This window comes from Gossypium hirsutum, chromosome A08, assembly GCF_007990345.1.
Source record: "Gossypium hirsutum isolate 1008001.06 chromosome A08, Gossypium_hirsutum_v2.1, whole genome shotgun sequence".
In the NCBI taxonomy this organism is placed as follows: Eukaryota; Viridiplantae; Streptophyta; class Magnoliopsida; order Malvales; family Malvaceae; genus Gossypium; species Gossypium hirsutum.
Window position 1 is genome coordinate 6,122,518 of NC_053431.1, and position 21,183 is coordinate 6,143,700.

The 21,183-nt window shown below is 30.1% G+C and overlaps 3 protein-coding genes across 3 annotated transcripts; 1 reads left to right on the forward strand and 2 right to left on the reverse strand.

Annotated features, from left to right (window-relative positions):
- Positions 1-950: 950 nt before the first annotated feature.
- LOC107949918 (sugar transporter ERD6-like 16) lies at positions 951-13,411 on the forward strand. The gene is made up of 17 exons (XM_016884681.2): positions 951-1,180; positions 2,300-2,362; positions 2,982-3,071; positions 3,665-3,724; positions 3,808-3,939; positions 10,095-10,170; positions 10,274-10,338; positions 11,243-11,338; positions 11,434-11,514; positions 11,595-11,679; positions 11,752-11,798; positions 12,344-12,406; positions 12,502-12,561; positions 12,694-12,747; positions 12,810-12,869; positions 12,949-13,063; positions 13,133-13,411. The coding sequence occupies exons 1-17, from the start codon at positions 1,046-1,048 to the stop codon at positions 13,246-13,248; spliced, it is 1,398 nt and encodes a 465-aa protein (XP_016740170.1). The 5' UTR covers positions 951-1,045; the 3' UTR covers positions 13,249-13,411.
- Positions 6,129-7,109, reverse strand: LOC107949926 (agamous-like MADS-box protein AGL80). Its single transcript, XM_016884687.2, has one exon. The coding sequence runs from the start codon at positions 7,013-7,015 to the stop codon at positions 6,272-6,274; it is 744 nt and encodes a 247-aa protein (XP_016740176.1). The 5' UTR covers positions 7,016-7,109; the 3' UTR covers positions 6,129-6,271.
- A 198-nt stretch (positions 13,412-13,609) lies between the features above and the next one.
- On the reverse strand, positions 13,610-19,035 carry LOC107949932 (E3 ubiquitin-protein ligase SP1). Its single transcript, XM_016884691.2, has 11 exons — positions 18,513-19,035; positions 18,324-18,376; positions 16,914-17,038; positions 16,732-16,827; positions 16,410-16,547; positions 16,257-16,322; positions 15,594-15,706; positions 15,386-15,496; positions 15,168-15,211; positions 14,983-15,088; positions 13,610-14,025 (listed from the first exon to the last, which is right to left on the reverse strand). Exons 1-11 carry the CDS (start codon positions 18,584-18,586, stop codon positions 13,923-13,925), a joined length of 1,029 nt encoding a protein of 342 aa, XP_016740180.1. The 5' UTR covers positions 18,587-19,035; the 3' UTR covers positions 13,610-13,922.
- Positions 19,036-21,183: the final 2,148 nt, after the last annotated feature.

The following is a 21,183-nucleotide window of genomic DNA, read 5'->3' on the forward strand; positions in this document are numbered from 1 at the left end:
TTTCCTATCATAAAAATATATAATTTAATTCCCGACCTCCCCAAAAAAATTTCAGACTCTGCCACTGTGTATATATATAATCAAGTTTTGATTTGAATATTTAAGGTACGAGTCTATCTTATGTAAATTCAACTCCAACGTTTTTCTTTTTGGTAATTTTGATCCTAATATTTTTTGGGTTCTAAACCTTTAAAATTTAATCAAATTGTAAGTTGGTTGGTCTGTTAAAATTTTGATGACAATGACATGGTAGTTTGTACGATAATTTATGTGTATTTCATTGTTGATGTGGATAATATTTTTGAAGTTTTTATGATTTTTTTTTTACTTTTCTTGAAAATTTTAATAATATTTATTTTTTAAAATTTTGTGTAGTATACACGAACTGTCGTGCAAGTTATCACATAATTTTTTATTAAAATTTGAACGATTGAGATAGTTTTTTTTGTTTCCCAAAATATCTACTAGAGCAAATCCAATGACTAATTCTTCATGTTTTGTAAGCCCATTAAAAGGTCAACGCTAATCATGAGTTTTAAAACTGTTCCATACCCAAGACGAAAATCAAATCTTCGACTGCTGATTAAGATAACATTTATTCAAAGAAAAGCAAATTGACTAAAATTTGAAGGTTGAGAGCCAAAATGATTTTTAAAAAATAGGGTCAAATAGACAAATAAGAAAAACATTAAGGACTAGATTTATGATTATGTCTATATAATATATATAATACCAACCTACTATAAAAAGGGTAAAATTAGCATTCAATCCCTTCAAAATCTGTCAAATTACAAATTAATTAAATGATAAAACTACATTTTAACCCTCAAAATTTATAAATAAATTCTAACCCCTCCTTAAAACCATTTTCTGCGCTTGGCACATGTTGATGCCCTATATAGTGTTGGCTTGGACCAACCTACCCTTGAACACGACATGACTGAAAAGGAAATCAATGATTGTAATTTAAATATCCAGATTCCAGACAGGATCTCCTTTAATCTCAAGTTCTTTCAATTGGTCTGAACATTGTTTAAGAGAAGAGATGGGTCTGGAAAATGGCGAAAGCAGTATGAAAGAGCCATTACTATTGCACCATGCGAAGAAGAAAAGATCACTAAAAGTGGTGTTTCTAACTACTTTTGTTGCAGTACTGGGTTCCTATGTATTTGGCTCTTGCGTAAGTACCCTTTCACTCAATCCTCCTCTCCTTTTACCTTTTCTTTGAATTTTGTTTTTGTTGTAATCTGGTCGAGTTGAGCTCAAGCTTATTTAAAATGTTTGAAATTTATTAAGGAGTGTCAACTGTAGAGAATCAACAAACCCTTTCAGTAAATTCGATATTAGGATCTTATCCTATAATTTTGTCTTCCAACTTTGTCAAAAGCGCGAGTAAATTCATAGAATAACTTTGTCTAGAGCTTTAGGAGATGACAGGTTTCAAAGTGGAAGTGCCACCTACCAAAGTATTGCTAAGAGTAAACGTTGAGATTTCTTTGGTGGGTGGAGGCGTTCCTGCTTTGTGAACTCATCATCTCCTTGAGCTTTTAGCAAAGTATGAAGGCAAAAACTCGAGGACAAAATCGAATACTGACACTTCGAGACCAATATCAGATCTGTTGAGTGGGTTCGTCATTCTTTTATAGATGACACTTCAGAAATTTCTCCCCAACTGGTCAAAACTCCTTCAACAATTTATTAATAAAAGTAACTTTATTTTTATGCTTAACTTTTAACTCGATTATTTTTTTGAGCTCGAATTCAAAACTGAAATTTTACAATAATAATTCAAAATAATATAAAGCTTAATCAAACTTGTAAGTTAATTCAAATCAAGTGTTACAATACCTGAATCTGATTCAATTGATGAGACAAATTTCTCAAACTCAACTAAATAACAATCAAACGTAATTCAAATTTTATTCTTCAAATCAAATTAAATAAATTGCAAGCACAAGTATCTTATTTATGCTCACACTGTAAAAATGAATTTAACTTTTAATTAAAAGGGATAAATAAGAAAATTTAGTTTAATGTATAATGTCATACATGAATTTTGATTTTGTATAATTTGATTCAGTTTTTACAAAACACTAACAACATTATCGAATTAGTAACATTTTGTATTAGTATATTGCATACACAAATAATTATATTATTCAATATGAAAATAAATATATATTTATTTCTTTAAATATGTATAATGGCATCAAATCAAAGTTTATGTAATTACAGATCAGATCAAAATTTATATATAAATTTAAAATTTATTCCTAATTAATTTTTTAAAAATTTTCAGATGGGATATTCAGCACCAGTTCAATCTGCTATCACAAAGGACCTTCACCTATCCATTGCTGAGGTTTGTTTAAGAAAAATTATTTTATTCAAATAAATAAAGTGTAATAAGTTGTATAGTAATTTCAAAAATAATATCTTTAACTTATATTATTTATAAAGTTTTTATTGAGTTAGTGTCATCCATGAATCGGATCTCAATGAAAAATATTTTAATATCTATTTGTATTTAATTTAAATTATATTATTGGAAGATATTTAGTATTTTTATTTAAAAAAATCAATAAAAATATGTGTATGGTAAGATTTAACCTCATATCAATTGGGTTAGCAAAACGTTAAAAAAAAATCAATTGCAGTCATTTAGTATTCGTAACTTGATATATTTATGTGTTTAAGTTTTGTTTTATTCACAATTTAATATTTTTTTATTTTAATATCGTACATTAGTTTCAATTATACGTTTTTATTATTTATTATATGTTATTTTTAAACATATATTTAAACTCTAAATTCGTGATTTTTACACGTATATGTGTGATAGGAATTTTAATATATATAAAAAATTATAAAATAAGTTCGGATTAATGTTATTTTTTAAAAGTAATTATATAAAATCGGATTGAATTATTCTAAATTTTCTTATGAATATTCATTACTTTACATTTGGAAAATATATGTAGTTTTCAGTATTTGGTTCCATACTGAACGTTGGTGCAATGATTGGTGCTATCACAAGTGGGCGAATTGCAGATTTCATGGGCCGGAAAGGGGTAAATCAAATTCAGTAAAAGTATCATACACCATGAATTAACATTGATTTTTTTTTAAAAAAAATAGATAAATTTATCATTATATAGGTTAGATTAAAAAATAAAATAGTTCTTTTATTAAAATTTTTATTTATTTTACTATTAAAATTTGTCCCTATACGTCATCATAAGGTATACATGGCATGTTACATATAACTGTTTAGTTTTTTTTATTAGTCATGACAGTTTTTAATAATAAAAATAGATAAATTTTTTAATAAAAATAATCAATTTGCTCTTTGATTTAATGCAAAAAAAATTAATTTACCCTTTATTTTATAAATGAAACAAAATATATGCTTCAACAAGTAAATTCTATAATATTTTTCTCATTGTATTTAAATTATTTTGATTAAAAATGATACTTAAATTATTAATTTTATCTCATTTTACTTCAAAAATGGTACAATGTCAATATTGGCATTTGAGTAAAATGAAACAAAATTAATAAATTAAATACCATTTTTCACCAAACAATAATTTTAAATATAATTTAGATTTTACAAATAAAGCATATAATATATATCTGATTAATATATTTAAAAATGATTCAGGCAATGAGAATAAGTTCAGGCTTCAGCATTACAGGATGGATAGCTATTTACTTCTCCAAGGTTTTACTCTCTTTTTTCTCATCATAAAATAAAAATAAAAACAGAAAAAAAATAGATTGAAATAATGGGTTTGAATTATACAGGGAGCTTTGTTGCTTGATATTGGAAGATTCCTGTGCGGATATGGAATAGGAATTTTCGCTTATGTGGTACCAATTTATGTAGGTGAAATTGCGCCAAAGGATGTTCGTGGTGGCTTAGCTGCCTTGAATCAGGTTGGTTTATCTCATCTCATATTATATAAAAATCTCATTATAGATTCTGACTATATCTGCTCTTTTTTATAGAATGTTTAAAATTATTTATAGCCTCTTTCAATCATTATATAGGAGAATAATGCGTTTCAGCACACTCAAACTCACATCTTCTTATATTGATAACAATACTCATGCCAATCGAGATAAAACTCACACTTAAATTAAATAATTAATATATAAATGGGAGCGCAGTAATGCTTGGTGCACCTTTAATTAATGGTAAATTTTCAACATTACATACTCCAAAGTATTAATAATTCAATTTAATCTTATCCATTTCCTCTCTTTTAAGGTAAAAAAAAAGTTTTCACCTCAAGTAAAAAATTTCAATTAAATTTTTTTTTGTCTAGACCTAAGTATGGGTCGACCCACCCGCCTAAACTCAAAAATCTGTTTGAAAAGTGGGAAGGTTTGGACAGAAGATAAGACTCATTTTCTAAACGAGTCAGGCCTCGGGTAAGATTATTTACCCAGGCTCGGCCCAACCCAAATCAATTGTTTTGATACCATTTCACTATTATATTTCTATTATTTTATTGTTATTATTTGGATATTGTATAATTCTTGTTTTATTGTTATTTTTGCTACTATTTTAGAGGCATTTTCTTGTTAAATTGCAATTATCTTAATGTTATTTAAATATAAAGACCTTTTTTTTTGTATTTTCAATTTGTTGAGAAACATTTATTTTAATATTTTTAGTGTATTTGATATACTATATTTTTTAAATTTATTTTTATAAAAAAATCATAAAAAATTTAATACGCGTAAGTTAAACTCAAGTTTAACATTTTTAATTTCGATTTTTTTAGTAAATACCAAAATCTTTAATAATTCAAATTCAATACATATTGAATTAAATATTAAAAACTCAATAATTATATTTTCAGCACTTAAAATTTTTTCTTTAGTTTGTTAAACAACAACTTAGTTCAATTATACACAAAAAAGAAGTTTTATATTGATTTGGCTATATACATGTATCTTTGAATATCCAATTGTATTTTGTGATAAATATAACTATTTTTATGTAGTAAGTAAATGTAAATTAGTGTTACATCAACCATAATGCTAGTGGTTTATACAATAAATTAAACTGAAAAATTCATCCGTACAATTGCATAAAATTCACGTATCAATGTGCACTAAATGAAGGGTCATATATAATTTTTTAATTTATCCTAGATTATTATATTGTTTCAATATTGTTTATTGTATAAGTTTTAAATTATTTATATATTCATATAATTTTATACAGGCTTATAAATTCTAATATGAACTCGAAACTCCAACCCAGTTAATCTGAATCCAAATAGAACATAACTTGATTTGACTATAAAAGGTCAATAACGCGAACTCGTCCAACCCTAACTTAAATTGACCTGAACTTGAAATAACTCAAAAAAAACAACAACCCTTATTATCTAAATTAAAAATAATCCAACCATAACTCTCAAAATCAAATGAAAAAAAGAATTAATCAATCCAAATTAACCTAATTAAAACAAATGCAACTTGTCAAACAATACCTAATTTTTTGTTATCATATTTTAAATATTTATACAAGTTGCCGGTATATGTTTAGCAACCTACGAACATAAAGAAAAATAACATAACATAGATATATGATTGAAGAAACACATGAATACCATAAAATGAATTACTAAAATGTACTAATACCAATTTATATAAATTTATATTATGTTGAATAGAAAAATAATATGAATGCCAACCAAACACACGCCAAATATATAGTTTTGGTCCCATAGAATTAGATAGAAAGTCACAACAAATCTAATTTTATCATTCCCTAATTATCTTTCATAAGTTTTAATCCCTTCACAAACTTGTCTCAAAAATAATAAAGCATCTTCCTAGATTGCTTTATAGCGTGTATTCAAGATAGCTTTTATATATTTTTATAAGAATTCTCATTCTCAAAATTATAAAATAAGAGCTAATCTAACTTATGATCTTAAAAATTTCTTCATTAAAGTAATTAAGATTGAAGCATAGAAAAATTTAAAAGATAAAATAAAAAACTCCAAATTATGAGAATAACATAACAATTTTAAATTCAAATAACAAACATAATTTTTTAATTCTAAAAAGGAAAATGATATAGGTGCTTTAGTTGAAGGGGAAAAATTATGATCTGTGAGCAAAGTTCAACAAACACAACACCATCCTAACATAAAATGGCAAAATACCTTTCGATCAAAGGCCATAATAGAAGCAAATAGATAAATCGAATGAAGTCTCATTTTCCCCAAGGGAAAACAACATTTGACTAAAGGCTATTGTTGGGATTGATGTTGTCACCAAATTGGAACATCATCCCATTGTCTCCCACATGAGCTTGAGGGTTGTTGTTATTGTTGCTCATCAGTTCCATGATCCATTGTTGCCTTTGCATTGGATCCATTTCGTTCACATCTGCTTGCACAATATCCTCCATACCTGTCCTTGGCATCGCTTCGGGCGTTACCATCATCATCGGTGGCAGTGCAATTAGGGACGACGATGATGATGATGACACCCCTTGAGGATTAATAGGTGTCTTAGCAAGTACGTCTATCCTCTTGTCAATATCACTCATTTTTTTATCGAGCAACAAGTTGATTTCACTCAAGGCCTCAAATTTCAAACCATGGATGACCCCTTTGCCGCAAATCGTATTGAACATGACATGGGTCATCTCTTTTTCCCAGTTTTCCTTGCAATGCTTCTTTAGCTGCTCAGCTGCTTTGGTGGTCTTTTGGGAGAGGAAACTCTCCTGGTTCAACATATTCTTGCTTTTCTCCATATCGGGGATCGTCTCAAGCTTGGAAAGCACCTGTTGGACTCCCATGGGGGAAGGCCAAACCTCGGGTAGGGACTTATAAGGACTGTACATGATAGAACAAGCGTCGATACCACAAAGGGAACTCAGCTCACTTAGTTTTTTCATCAAACCCTTCGTTCTTTTCTTGTAGGTGGCTTTCCTTGCTGAATCATTGGTGATATAAGCAAGCTTAACCTTCTTCCCAGTCATGGCTCTCAAAGCAAAGGGGGATATTGGAATGGCTTTTTCTTTTTCTTATGTATTTCTTTCCCAAACAAAAATTGGATGCTTTATATAGAAGTGAAGGGAGTGAAAATTTTCTCAAATTAAATGAAAATAATAACCACTAATTTTAGTATATAAAAGATATCATTGTAATGCATTATAAAGAATTCAATCAGATAGGTTAGGTTTTTATTCTTTATTTTTTCCATGATTAAAGTTTTATCTAGATATATATTTTATTTAGTCATAAAGTGACGTCATATGTATTACAACAAAAATTATTACGCATCTATATGAATCTTATAATATCGAATAATTTGGTTAGTTATAAAACGATAAAAACGACTTTCATTATGTATTTATACAACTAACGTAATATAAAAGATATGGTGCTAGTCCTTGTACAAACAAAATCTGAGACTTAGTCTGTGTACTTATAGTAAAAAATTAAGTCCTCCAACTTTTTATTTAAAAATATCAGTTCAATAATTAAATTCGTAAGTATTTTCCATCAAAATTTATCAATTTGATAAGTTGATTAAACTGTCCTCATATGAAGTGTTATATGATTGACAAAAAATAATCATGTTAAGTTGATAGATTTCAACGGAAACTACCAACCATGATAATGATGGGACTAGGATTTTTAATTTAAAAAAGTAAAATGATTGAATTATTAGCTTTTAAAGTATGATGGCTAAATATTAAATTCGGTAGAAGTACAGGGACTAATAGCATATTTTATCCATATTTTAAAAAGAATCATAAATATTTTGTATATTAATCTATAAATGGTAATGCCAGATAAATATAACGCATACATAGGTATATAAAAGGCAAGCGTTCACATATACCATACATGCATGTACACCATGGCAATTTTTAGTTATTAATGGTAATAAAGCATATAAAAACAAAAAAAAAAAATATTATTTTTTCAAACAACAGTTATTTTGGAAAATTAAAAAAAAGGTAAAAAATAACATTATAATGCATAAAAGGTATGTAGCAGTTATATAATTACCATGTTAGAGTGTTTGGTATTTAAGTAGTGTAAATTATTAACTAAGAATTGTAATAATGTGCTATATATTTTTTCTTATAAATTTGGTAAATATTTTAATGTTACGACAAAAATAACATAGAGATGATAAGTATGCCACCTAGACTAAGTATAACAACTTTTTTTGCTATATGAATAGCCAAATTGTGTAAAGGGTGAGCTAACCGTTGGATGAAAAGAGATGTTGCAATCATTTATCTTCTGCTAATGTTGCACCATGAAGAAGAGCAGATCGCCAATTAAATACAATTCGTAATGCTAACATTCATCGACTTAGAATAGTGCAATTATCAAAATGGAAGCATTGGGGTGATCTACATATCCATGTTAATGTAGTATATGTTGGTTGAAATGTTAATTATAAGCTTCCACTATATTTGCAACTAAGCAATCAATCCAAACAACCCAAGCTAGAGTTGTAATCGAGCGAAGTTGAGCTTGAATATTGTCAAGCTCGAGCTTAAGCTCAACTTGAAATTTCGAGCTCGATTCTTGACTCGAGCTTAATTGAGCTTCTATGTTTAAGCTCAAACTTCGCTCTAGATATAATTGAGCTTGAGCTCGAGTTTGATTAAACTCGTTTACTAATTTTTTCTGCTCAAGCTCAAGCTCAGTCTAATGATTAAGCTTAGGTATAACAATATATATTAAGGCTAATATCATAATTTAATTATGTAAAAATATGAAATGCTTTATAAGGCTCGCAAGCCATCCGAGTCGAGCATTATTAAACTCACATTTGACTCGATTGATAGCTCAAGTTGCTTGATCCCAAGCTCGACTTGATAATTAACAAATCGAGTTCATTTTTTAGTCAAAATAGAAATGCTTTCGAAGACCACTATCTCTTTTACACCCTAACTCAAGAAAAGGTACAACTGTGAAACAATTTATCCAAAAATTTAATATGTAATCTGCAAACCAAACTAGTGTCTTCAATTGACATACCTCTCTTTCGAAGCTCAACTTTAATGGAAAAAAAGTTAATTGCATGTTTCCGGAATAAAATTATCTTGAATGGAACTTTAATTCTTCATAAAGATTCTTGTAATGCCCAAAAAATTTAACCTTTGCTTGCTAGATTCTTTCAATGACTAAGTATATGCTTTAGTGGTTTAGAGCCTTAATTGTGTGTTGAGATCCGAAGTTTGAGTTTTTGTGTAATCAATGTGGAAGTATAATTTTTGTGCAATTCCGTAAAATTTGATTATTTTTAAAACTAACTAAATTGTTTTCCCCCCGTTCCCTCTTCTTTCTTTTAATTTTTTTCTTTTTTGTCCTTCCTATCATTTTCTCCTTCTCCTCTATTCATCTTTTTCTTTTATTTCCTTTCGTTAGTTTTGTTGTTGTTCTGTTGAGGGAGTTAGCGTATTTTCTTGTGTTTGACTGAAAGGTTATCAACATAACTTTTGGTTGTCGAAATTCTGTTAATTGTTGCTATTGTTCGTTATTGAGAGATTAATTTGCTCATTTTCAAATTGACAAGGATCGTACTTACACTAATCTACTATTCGAATTATTTGAGTTATTCGAATTATAAAATTTAACTCAATTTGAATTCGAAACTCGAATTACCTATTCAAGTTGACTCGAATAACTCGATTTGGTTAACACGTAATTCAAATTTTTATTTTTTGACTTTTTCGAATCAAATCGTGTTTTGCTTACCTCTAATCACAATGCTAGTGGTTTGTACAATAAATTAATTAAAAGGAAAAATTCATTTATATAATTGCATAAAATTCACGTATCAATGTACATTGAATGAATGCTAATGTATAAATTTGGCAGAATTTTAGGCCCATTTTTTTAACCACGCTTAGGACTTAAAATTTTACATTGACCCGACCCGATTCATGATCAGGTCTAACTTTGCCCCTAATTTTTTTTAATCTTATCTTGTTCCCCTATCACACATTTCCCGACTTTGCCCTTATGTATGTATTAGTTTGTAGAATTAACATCCTTACTCGACACTCGCACCTGAATCCGGTATTGCAGCTGATGATAGTGATCGGAGCATCAACGACGTTCGTAGTAGGGACAGCTTTGGAATGGCGACTATTAGCTCTAACTGGTACGATAATATTGAAGAAAACCAAAGAGTTTTCTATCTCCTTCACCATTATTGTGCTGTCTTTTTTAAATAAATAAACAAATTTGTTTGTTTGTTTTTGAAGGAATCATTCCATGTTTAATTCAGCTCCTGGGTCTTAATTTCATCTGTGAGTCTCCAAGATGGTTGGTAAGTGCACATTTATATTTAAATTAGTATGGTTTTTACTCGCGCTTCGTGTTAAGATAATTATTTATTTTTTAACTAAATTATAAAGTAAAAATTTAAAGATTGTAATATGTTCAAAGTTATTGTGCTCTTTGTATATTTAGAATTTAATCTTAATACTTTATTTTCAGGAATCTAGTCCCTCTACTTTTTAAATTTAAATATTTAGGCTCATTTGTAAAAACTGTTAAAATTCTTCTATTAAATATGTAATTAGAATTAAATATTTAAGCTAACTAATGATATTATAAAAGTTGATGTACCACATTATTTCAAAATTAAAGTATAAAGATTAATTTTCATATTTGAGCGAAATGTAGGGATTAGATCTAGAATTTAACCATTTTTATATAATCTCAAAAAACTAGAAGGATTAGAATTGATATTTGACAATTAGCATCTCGTGTCAAAAAGAGAGAAAAAAAGAACAATTGACATTAGAGTACTGGATGGCTGTCATGTAAAAAAGTAGAGAGATTAGAATTGATATTTTGCCATCACCTTCTCATGTAAAAAGAAAAAGAAAACAATCGACATTAGAGCATTGAATAGGTATATCATGGAAAATGTGGAGGGATTAGAATTGATATTTGGCCATTAGTTTCTCTGGTAAGGACAGATTTCATGTAAGGAAATAGATATATATATATATATGTCAAACACTAAAAATATATATATATAGTAGTATATATTGCACTCCCAAAGAAAAAATATGATTCGAACTTTAGGAGAGACAATGTTAAAAGTGATAATTTTAAACCGTGAACATAAACTGTAAAATAAAAATCGGAATAACACTAAATTGAATCCCTTCCAAAACATTAAAAAAAACATTAAAAAGAAGAAAACTGATTTATGATTTCAGGCAAAGGTTGGGTATGAAAAAGAGTTCTACAATGCTTTGAAGAGACTCCATGGAGATGATGAAGATGCTGTTACTCATGAAGCAAATGAAATCCAAGTACTAATTAAGCATCCAATCTTTTTTAAATTTTATAACATTTTTCTTTTTACCTAAAAACAGTTCTGCTCAAAATTGTATTTATTTATTGACAGGATTATTTGCAAACCCTAGAGCACCAATCTAACGCCACTATGCTAGACTTGTTCCAAACAAAATACATGCATTCCATCATTGTAAGCATCCAAAATTTCGAGGATCCACACACACGGATATATATATATATATATGAGGCTATATTTGTGATATTTTTCAGATTGGAGTAGGGCTAATGATGTTTCAACAATTTGGAGGGATAAATGGAGTTGCTTTCTATGCAAATCAAATTTTCACCTCTGCAGGTTTACAGTATTTTCTTTATATAATTAAACTTCTTTTATATATATATATTAATGAATATTTCTGTGTTTCAGGCTTTTCTTCTTCGAAAATTGCTATAATAGCTTTTGCCTCTATTCAGGTATTAATTCCCTCTTTTATTTTGAAAAATGATAGTAAAAAACAGAGACGTCGTATCATCTTATATTTTTTATCAATTATTTAATATTATTTTAATTTTTTTATATCATTAACACATTATTTTTATAATTTTTTAAGGTAAACATTAAACTTTGGACCCTAGATTTAAACCTTAAATCTTAGACCTTAGACCTTGAGTCCAAAGTTTAGGGTTTCACGGTTTAAGATACAAGTTTAAAAATTTATAGAAATGACGTGTCAATAACATATAAAAATAGTTTAAAATGACATTAAATAATTGATAAGGGATACAAGACGATGTGGCATCTCTGTTTCGTATAATATTTTTTTCTTTTGTTTTATATCTCTAATATACCTAATTATTTTTATACCTTATTATCATGTTATTATATAAAATTTTGACATATTTATAAATTTATGTATCCATATTAGGTACATTTTAGTTATTATTGGAATTGTGTTTGTATGGCATTTAAAATTAAGGATAATTTGTGGTGATAATAATACCTAATTGAATTATTACAGATCCCTATAACAGCTGTGAGTGCATTCTTAGTGGATAACTGCGGAAGAAAACCCCTTTTGCTAGTAAGTCCCTAATTACTTGCAATTTTTCTTAAAATATTCATGCTTAATGTGTATTTAAATATAATATTAAAAAAACATGAGTTTGTCTTTTTCAGGCTTCATCAACAGGCACATTCTTAGGATGTTTTATTGCAGCAATATCATTTCTAATGAAGGTAAATCATTGATCCTTCTTTTCTTTTCTTTTTTTTAAAAAAAAAAATATCAACTTTAATTTAAAAACAATAAATAAATGTTGTCTGAATTCCTAGTACTTGATTTTTATGTACAAAATCTGAAATTCTCAGGAACACAACTTGCTTCAACAATGGGTTCCATTGCTTGTACTGAGTGGATTGCTGGTAATAAATTTTATGTAATTATATCATTATTTCATACAAAATAATTTTAAAAATGAAAGCAGATCTTCGTGGGTTCATTTGCAATTGGAATGGGAGCAGTTCCTTGGGTCCTGTTGTCGGAGGTACACTTCTATTGAAATATCTAATAATTAATGCAAATAGTAAACAGATATTGAAATTGGGATGGGGATGGGGATGCAGATATTTCCCATAAATGTAAAGGGAGCAGCAGGAAGTTTGGTGAATCTAGAACACTGGTTTGGTGCTTGGGCTGTTTCTTACACTTTCAATTTCCTCATGGATTGGAGCCCTTCAGGTATTACTATTTTAATTCATCACAAAAATAATGTATAGAATTGATCAAAGTAATGTTTGGTGGAAACAGGTACATTTTTGGTATATTCAGGAGTTTGTGCAGCTTCTATTATTTTCGTCAACAAAGTTGTGCCAGAAACTAAAGGAAGAACCCTTGAAGAAATACAAGCTTCCATCAATTCTTGAAGTTCACAACTTATCATTTCCAAATTAATGATTTTCCTTTTATTGTTAAATTAAATTAAACTTGAATTTTTAGACATTTCATATTTAGTTTTATTTAAGCATTTCATATAAAAAAAAAAAGAAACACTCTTATATTAATATTTATTAATTTATTAAAAGTCAAATTTCAGTTAGTTTTTCATACTAAATTGGTGTCAAATTTATTCACATTATCATCTTAAACGAGCACATTACATAAATATAGATGTGCAATTGAAAATTAAATATACTCATGTTAAAAAACATACTCTCTATTCATCCGAGACAACATAGGTTAAAAAACATATTTTAAGGTGGTGAACAAATTTATACAAAATAAAAATAAAAGGAAAACAAAAATTAAAAAACTGCATCTGTCAATAAATTACAACAATGAAAACATCTATTATTCAAAATAACATTATTTTTTTAAAAAAAAGTAACCTTCAATATTTACAGGATATCAAGCAAGTTATAATAGGGCTTGCAGCAAGTAGGGATTTGCATAATTGGCCAAAAATAAAGATCCTCATCTCCCAGCTGATAACGTTGGCACTTATTTAAGGGGTTCCGATCACAGAACTGAGACTCCCTGTGCAGTCAGGCTGCTTTCCACCAGGGGTCCAAATGAACCCTACATCTCATAACCCGAAACTTCAATGGCAAAAGACTTTTACAACCTGTTCAATACGCCTCCGGCAAAGAGGGCAGCTGGTTAAGTGCGAAGCGCAGGTTGTACAGCAGCACATATGGCCACATCTGCATTAATATCATAAGCAATAAGTACTTTGCTAGGAGTCCGACAATTTCGATGCAGTGAGACTTCAAACAAGACTAAAGTTATTCATGAAGACACAACTTCCCAAGCATTCTAGAACAAATTGAAAGAAGGCATGTATACATGTAGATAATACTCTCCGCAGGACTAGCAATCACCACAGGCATAATGCTTCAGGCTTGAGCTCATAAAAGAGGACAGGGAATTCAAGCAACAGCCAAATATGGAAAATACTAAACCCAAATTCTAAATCAATGCTTGAATGACATATTCTAAGGCCTATGTTAATCAGGCACATGCATATCCAACATATACATTCAATTTTTTCCAAGTTTTTTCATGTATTTGGAGGATCTTTAAATAGCTATATCCCCATACCCACGTCCAGATATACGACAAACATGAGCACTTCAATAAAAAAGAAGAGTCAGAAAATGCAGTCTAAGGCAAATATTAGGTGATTCCATTCACAACCCAAAAAGGAGGGACAGAAAATGACAAGGACATATACATATAATGCTCTTGGATCAACAGCATCAGCATATTTCATACGACAAACAACAATCCTTCATAAGGAAAACCTTAGCATTTATGTGGAATATTGTCGTTACATGGTAATGGTAATGGTGATATATTGCTGTCTACTGGAATATTTGCACAACGAGTGAACATCTTATTTGCAACTCACGATATGTAATAGAGGCAATAGAAATTCTATTATATACAGAAGTGACTGATCCAACAGAACTTTATGGATCAGATTAGATATTGATAGAATTTTCAAATGAGACTGATATGAACTAAGCAAAATCATATAAGTACTTAATGGAAATTAATGCATAAACTAGTCAGATGTAAAGCCTTTATTTTCACAGCAAGCAGCATCTTGTTAAAATTTGGATCTGACTACTCAAAAAGAATGCAACTACTGAACTTACTGAATAAAAACGGCATTGTACTCTTGCTCAAGGCATATTACACATATATTTGGCATCATGCGATCTCTCTTGGGTTCTGCTCCGTTTTCAACTTTCAAAGTTGGATCTACAGAAATTACTGTGAGATCCCAAAATCTTACACAGATAAGACCATAACAACAACCATCATTTAGACAGCATATTACCTTCATTATCTGGCCCGGATCTCTTAGCTGCAGCAGCAAGAACCCTGAATGAACAAAGTTTACAATTGAGTTTGTTATTACAGCAAATAACATAAGCAGATGCTTGTAAATACGTGCCTCTCTTAAAAGGGGGATACTACTAAATGTTAATTGCTCTCAATATTCAATTCATACCCTGGTGTTTCTCAACAATTACTACAAGCACTCATCAAGCATACCTTCGCTGCAATTCACGTCGTCGTCTTCTCTCCAAGAAATAAAGGATTGCATGCTTGGTGATTAGGAAGGCGCCAAAGATGGTCAGTCCAAACGAAGCATACTTGTACAATCTAAAAAATTGGACCTGTTACTCTCTTAATTTTTTGAAATAATCACTGAAACTTGAAAATGTGAGAAAAAAAGTCCCAAGTCCTGAATATTTACAACCTAGCCCACTTTCCAAGGTTGGAAATGAGTTGATCAATAGATTTGGGGGACACATAAAACGGTCCTTTATGGGGTTTCTGAATCCGAATTGTTCCAACGTCATCCTTGACAGCCTACCATGTATAGGAGAGGCAAAATGAGATAACCAAAATACAAATTATGAACCCAATAATAGCAGCAACAAACTTCTAGGCAGAGCCAAAACTATGGCCTTGACTAAGTTACCTGGACCAAAGATCAATCTCAAATACTAGATCAAGTTTTGTTTCATGTCCATTAAAAACTATGATCAAACTGCTTCAGCACTGGGCCTTTAATGTTTTAAGATAAGACTTCAGTGTCCAATCACATTGAAACATAACCTTCTACTCATTTAGGACCATATATGCATCAGGATGGACCGCTTTAAAATTATACTTTCCTTAAAAAAAATTTAAAAAAAAAAATTGATTTTCTACCATAATTGCACGCACAAGATACTTCTATACACATATCCAAGAATTCAACTTCAAAACCTTGGTAGGGAGAAAGGCAGAAAGCACCAAGCATATTAACTAGTACAGCATTGCAATTTCCTAATATTTATATATTTTTGTACACTGCAATTTGCATCAATATTCCTGCATCATCAGAAACTCAAGGCAATCATTATCCAAAACCTACCTCACCAACAACAGTCAAGGAAGAACCAATGGGAAGCACACGCTCTATTCTCTTCACTCCAAGCATCTAGAAGCAAAATTGGCCCTCAAATAAGCTTAATTCAACTGAAAGTGTTACAATAAAATGGACAAAAAAAGACATTGGAAGAAATACCTTGAGACCTTGGAGATAGTCTAATGTTCCACGTACAATTGATCGGCCTGAATCTTCAAACACTTCACTTCCAACAGTTAGTGCAAAACCTGCTGCGCTGCGAGCACCAACTACATATGCACGACCCGTCCCATCATCCTATAATTAATAATTTAAAGACAATTTCAGAAAATCAGCTACATTAACAACCTCAATTCTTATGCAACACAAAATAGTTCCTTCAAGTGTGATTTCAAATGACAACCACCTTAGAAACCCAGAAAACATAAACAATTCCAGCATACAACTCAAACTAAAAGGATGAAGAGAAATATGTTCTAACCAGGTACCACGGAACCTCTTTACTCATAGAAAGCATCAAAGCAGAATCTTGTATCCAAGAACCAGCATCATTGTGCTTTAGAAAATGCTGCTCGGCCTAAAGATACATGAACAAGAATTATTACATGCAAGCAGGAAAAAATCCAACATTAATGCTCTTTTAATTTAAGAAAAGAAAGTTACCGTTTCCTCTACTATAACACCTCTTAATCCACTATGTTCACAATTAATTGGGGTCTCAGAACCAACTCTTCCGGAGATTGTAACGATTAAAGGAATCACTTTACTTTCAATATCTAGCAATTGAGCTGAAAGGTGAAAGAAACATGGTATCATCAAGACACGGCGTAGCAAATTCAAATGAAGGAAACTAATCAAATCATCAACGATTAAGTCTGTCACCTAACATTAATTTAATGATGAACATCTTTAGAGCCATAACAAGTGAAAATGCAAATAAAACTCACACCAACAATCAAATACATGTGTCCAACACCCATTTTTCATTAGTTAATGTTTAAGGTGGACAATATCATTTCTATGTTACTTGGAATCGAATGCAAGTGTTGGATATAAGTACTTATCTAACAGGGGTATACTTAATTTTTCCTACGTTTTCCCTAATAGTTGACATAACATAGGAAGTTTTAATTTTGAACAAGGATATGTGCTGAACACAAATACACAAGTACTTCAAAGAAATGAAGAGTTGACATACCATAGGATAATTTCCAATGTTATCCGAAGTTTTTAACATGAAATAATGAAAGTTAAACTGGTACTCAATAAACTTGCTGGCAAATCAATGATCAAGGACAATGAACGGATGTTCCAAGGTAACTAATTAGCAAAATAACCAATAAATTCTTAAATGATCAATAAATGCAGAACCAGTTCTCGAACTTGATATGCAATCAATCCTCTCTATAACAGCCCCATTTTTCGACAAAATTTTGGATGTTACAATGAGGTGGTTGTTATACACCTATAATAGCATTTGAGATTTAGATAATATTTGAATTTTCAAATTTAAAAACTATAATATATTAATAATATTGTTAATTAGTGAGATTCAGATTGCAGTGTATCTTTAATAAAAATTTGTAAATGAAATTACATTTATTCAAGATTATTTTCATTTAATAATGTATTATTAATATTTTTATATAAAATTAAAATTTTATTAAAATAATATCTTAACTAAAAAATTCATTTCATTTAAGAATAGAACAACTTTTATCAAAATTTGAGACAAAATGTTATAAAGAACTAACTTATTAAAGAGTAACAATGTTGTTGTTATAGATGAAAAATAAACATAAAAAATCGGTTCTACAACAAACTTGATTATAACTTGATTGTTATAATGAAATGATGTTATAGAGAGGGCAGATAGTATTAAGTTGACACAAGTTAGAAAATGGTAAAACTTAAACCAAATCCTAAATTATTTGCCTATTTCTCACATTTCCTTCAAAAAGTTATAAAAACAACAGAAACCAATACCCAACAGCTATAAATCTCAAAAAATTATGAAGAAATCAAACAAATCACATAAATGATAAAACGCAAAAAGAGAAATTAGCTCCATACCCAATTCCTTAAGCTGATTGACTCGAGTGACCGTCTTGAGAATCTGTGCATCCCTGTTCCACCGTTTTAAGCATGGAATTTCATTAAAACTTTATTTTCTTTTTTTCCCTGAAATTTCTGTCAAGTGCATGGATAAAAAAAAAACCAGATAAAATCAGTATTACTGATACAGTTAACGGAAAAACTAACCTGCCACTGCTGATTCCAAGAAGATAAAGAGCGGCTGCACTCAAGCAGCAAGTGAGGCCGCCCCACGGAACCATATTAAAGAGAGGGAAACTCAAAACGAAACCCTAATTTTACCATAAATCAGCACCAGATTTTGCCCAAAAAAATTGAAAAAGAAAAAGAAAAGAAAGCCAATCGGATTCCGGATAATGAATGTTTAAAAACAAACGAAAGTCGAGTGAAACAAGAATATAGAAAAGAAAAGGAAAACGAAAGGAAGAAAGAAAGTAAATCTGAAGGAGAATGGGTGAAGAAAGGTCCAAGACACAAGAAATTAGTAAAGTTAAAAGCTTTTATTTAATTTAATATATTATGGGGATGAGAGAGAAAGAGAGAGGGATAAAATGAAGAAGCAATTAGATGCGAATTGTGGAGGAGACAGACAGGCAAGCCAACTCAGAGTTTATGGAACGAGGTAAAGAAGCTTATCTTACGCACGCAAACTTCCCTTCCCTCTTTCTTAAACAAAATACAGTTACTACTGTTACTGCAATTATAAATTCTAGAAATAATAATATAAGGTTTTGATTATTTTTATTTCCTTAAGTTTAGGTTTCATGGTTTTTTTTTTAATTTATTGCGGGTTAAAATAGTTTTTTTATAGATTTTATCTAAAATTAAAATATCATTGTAATAATATTTATTACTTATAAAATATATTTTTTAAATTTTTTCGATATGTTTTATGATTTACTTGTTACACAAATTTAATTAATGGCTTAATAATAGTAAAGATATAATGACAATTACATTTAATATAATCTAAATAACCATAAATGGAGAACAAAATCAATCATTGTAATAAAATAATAAACTAACGGACTATCAATCAGAATAAATTTAAAAAATAATTTATATATAATAAGACTCGATATAAATCCTTAAAGTCGTCAAAACATCCATCAAAAGTTTTCAAAACTAGACTGATGATCAAATCGGTCTGACTATTTGCCAATTCAACCAATTTAATTAAAGAAATCATTAAAAAATTCACAAAAAGAGTTAAATATTGGTTTAATAATTCCATATTGATTGAAGGCTTAATTGGTCTAAAACAACCATTCGCATCGAAAGGAACTCTCCTTCACCTTCTATTAAACTAAAATATTTTTAGATATAATATTTTAAAGATTTTATTTTTTGAAATAAAGATTTTATTTTCATTAACATAACTTGGTAAGTTTTTACTAATATACAGATAATGTACTTTGGTTTTATTCAAAGGGTAAATTACACCAATAGTCACCTAGGTTTCATTTTAGTCACTCAACTTTTGAAAAGTTACAAAACAGTCTTTTTTGTCGTTTTCCGTCATAGATGTCAAGGTAAAGTGACGTGGCAGGTGACAGAGTCATTGCTGTCAAAAAACTGTCCAGTTGGCAGGTTAATCTCACTTTAACTGCCCTCCCAGTACCATTTTAAAGCTAGAGAAAAAGAAAAAAAAAAGAAGAAGAAGAGGAAAATAAGAAGAAAAAGAAGAAAAATTGTTATGCCCTGTATGTAGACCCAATGGCCCTCCATTCATTGTATCTCATATTCAACCTCAAGCTCCTCACTCATTTCCTTTCACCCTCCCATATTCAACCTCATTCACTCTTCCCTTCCCGGCGTTAAAAAAAAAAAGTCTAAGAAAATTTTTTCTCCAAAATAGTTGGGTTGGGTTGGGAAGCTTTTGTATATGCTTAGTTCGGTTGGGAATCAAGATGCTATTGTTGCCTGTGTTGTTGGAATGCTAGGTGATCCCAAAAAAGCCAGAGCAGATTGAGGACTTGGCTCTCTTGATGTGGTTAGACAAATTGTGCAAGAAAAACACAAGGTTGTTCAAGGAGAAGCATGGGAGTTTGTGGGTATACTCCATTTGCTCGATCCTTCAAGGCTTTTAGTGCGAAGACAATTCATTTGGTTCTAAATCTTGGTGTCAATATCAAGGTGATCACTAGTTGTGAATTAGCCATTGGCAAAGAAACTGGTTACAGGCTTGATGGTTCCCATGAGCACAAATATGAGATTGTAATGAATTACAGCAAATGACTTTGTGGCATGACTAGAAATGGTGTGAATGATGCACCTGCGCTTAAGAAGGCAAGCATTGGAATTGCAGTGGATGATGCAACTGGTGTAGCAAATGGGTTCGACGGGTCAGATACTAGGTTCGAAAAATGGGTTCGACGATTGTAGAAAGGGACGGCGCAAGCCATAAAGAGAATGGTTAAGTGAGACGATGAAAATGAGCAGCCATAGAAATGAAAAAGGTTGAAGATGAAGAGAGGTGGAGGAGTTGTTTGTTTTTTTAGGAGAGTATATAGCAGCACTGCTAGAGTTCAAAGACATTAAGATCTGTTTTGAAGGTGACGTTTTGTGGAAGTTCCCGGCCGAAAAAGATGGTGAGAGGAGATGAGTGAAAATTGCAGTTTGGTTAGATGGAAGGATGGAGATAGGAACCTTTATACCAACAGTCATCACCAACGTGGCAAGTTAACTTGCCACATCAGCTGGTTAACTTGCCACGTCAACATCCTGTTAACAACCTAACGGAAACTGTTAATCAGTGATTATTTTGTCATTTTTTTATAACGTTAGTAACTGTTTTGTAACTTTTCGAAAGTTGAGTGACTAAAATAAAACCTAGGTG

Bases quoted from the DNA above. Each gene is read 5' to 3' on its own strand.
- LOC107949918 (XM_016884681.2), top strand. From the start codon at position 1,046: ATGGGTCTGGAAAATGGCGAAAGCAGTATGAAAGAGCCATTACTATTG. The intron at 11,339-11,433 runs GTACTAATTAAG...ATTTATTGACAG, and splicing joins ATGAAGCAAATGAAATCCAA to GATTATTTGCAAACCCTAGA. The intron at 12,562-12,693 runs GTAAATCATTGA...TGAAATTCTCAG, and splicing joins CAATATCATTTCTAATGAAG to GAACACAACTTGCTTCAACA.
- LOC107949926 (XM_016884687.2), bottom strand. From the start codon at position 7,015: ATGACTGGGAAGAAGGTTAAGCTTGCTTATATCACCAATGATTCAGCA.
- LOC107949932 (XM_016884691.2), bottom strand. From the start codon at position 18,586: ATGGTTCCGTGGGGCGGCCTCACTTGCTGCTTGAGTGCAGCCGCTCTT. The intron at 15,497-15,593 runs GTTGTAAATATT...CCAATTTTTTAG, and splicing joins AACCTTGGAAAGTGGGCTAG to ATTGTACAAGTATGCTTCGT. The intron at 15,212-15,385 runs GTATGCTTGATG...TTGTTCATTCAG, and splicing joins CGACGTGAATTGCAGCGAAG to GGTTCTTGCTGCTGCAGCTA.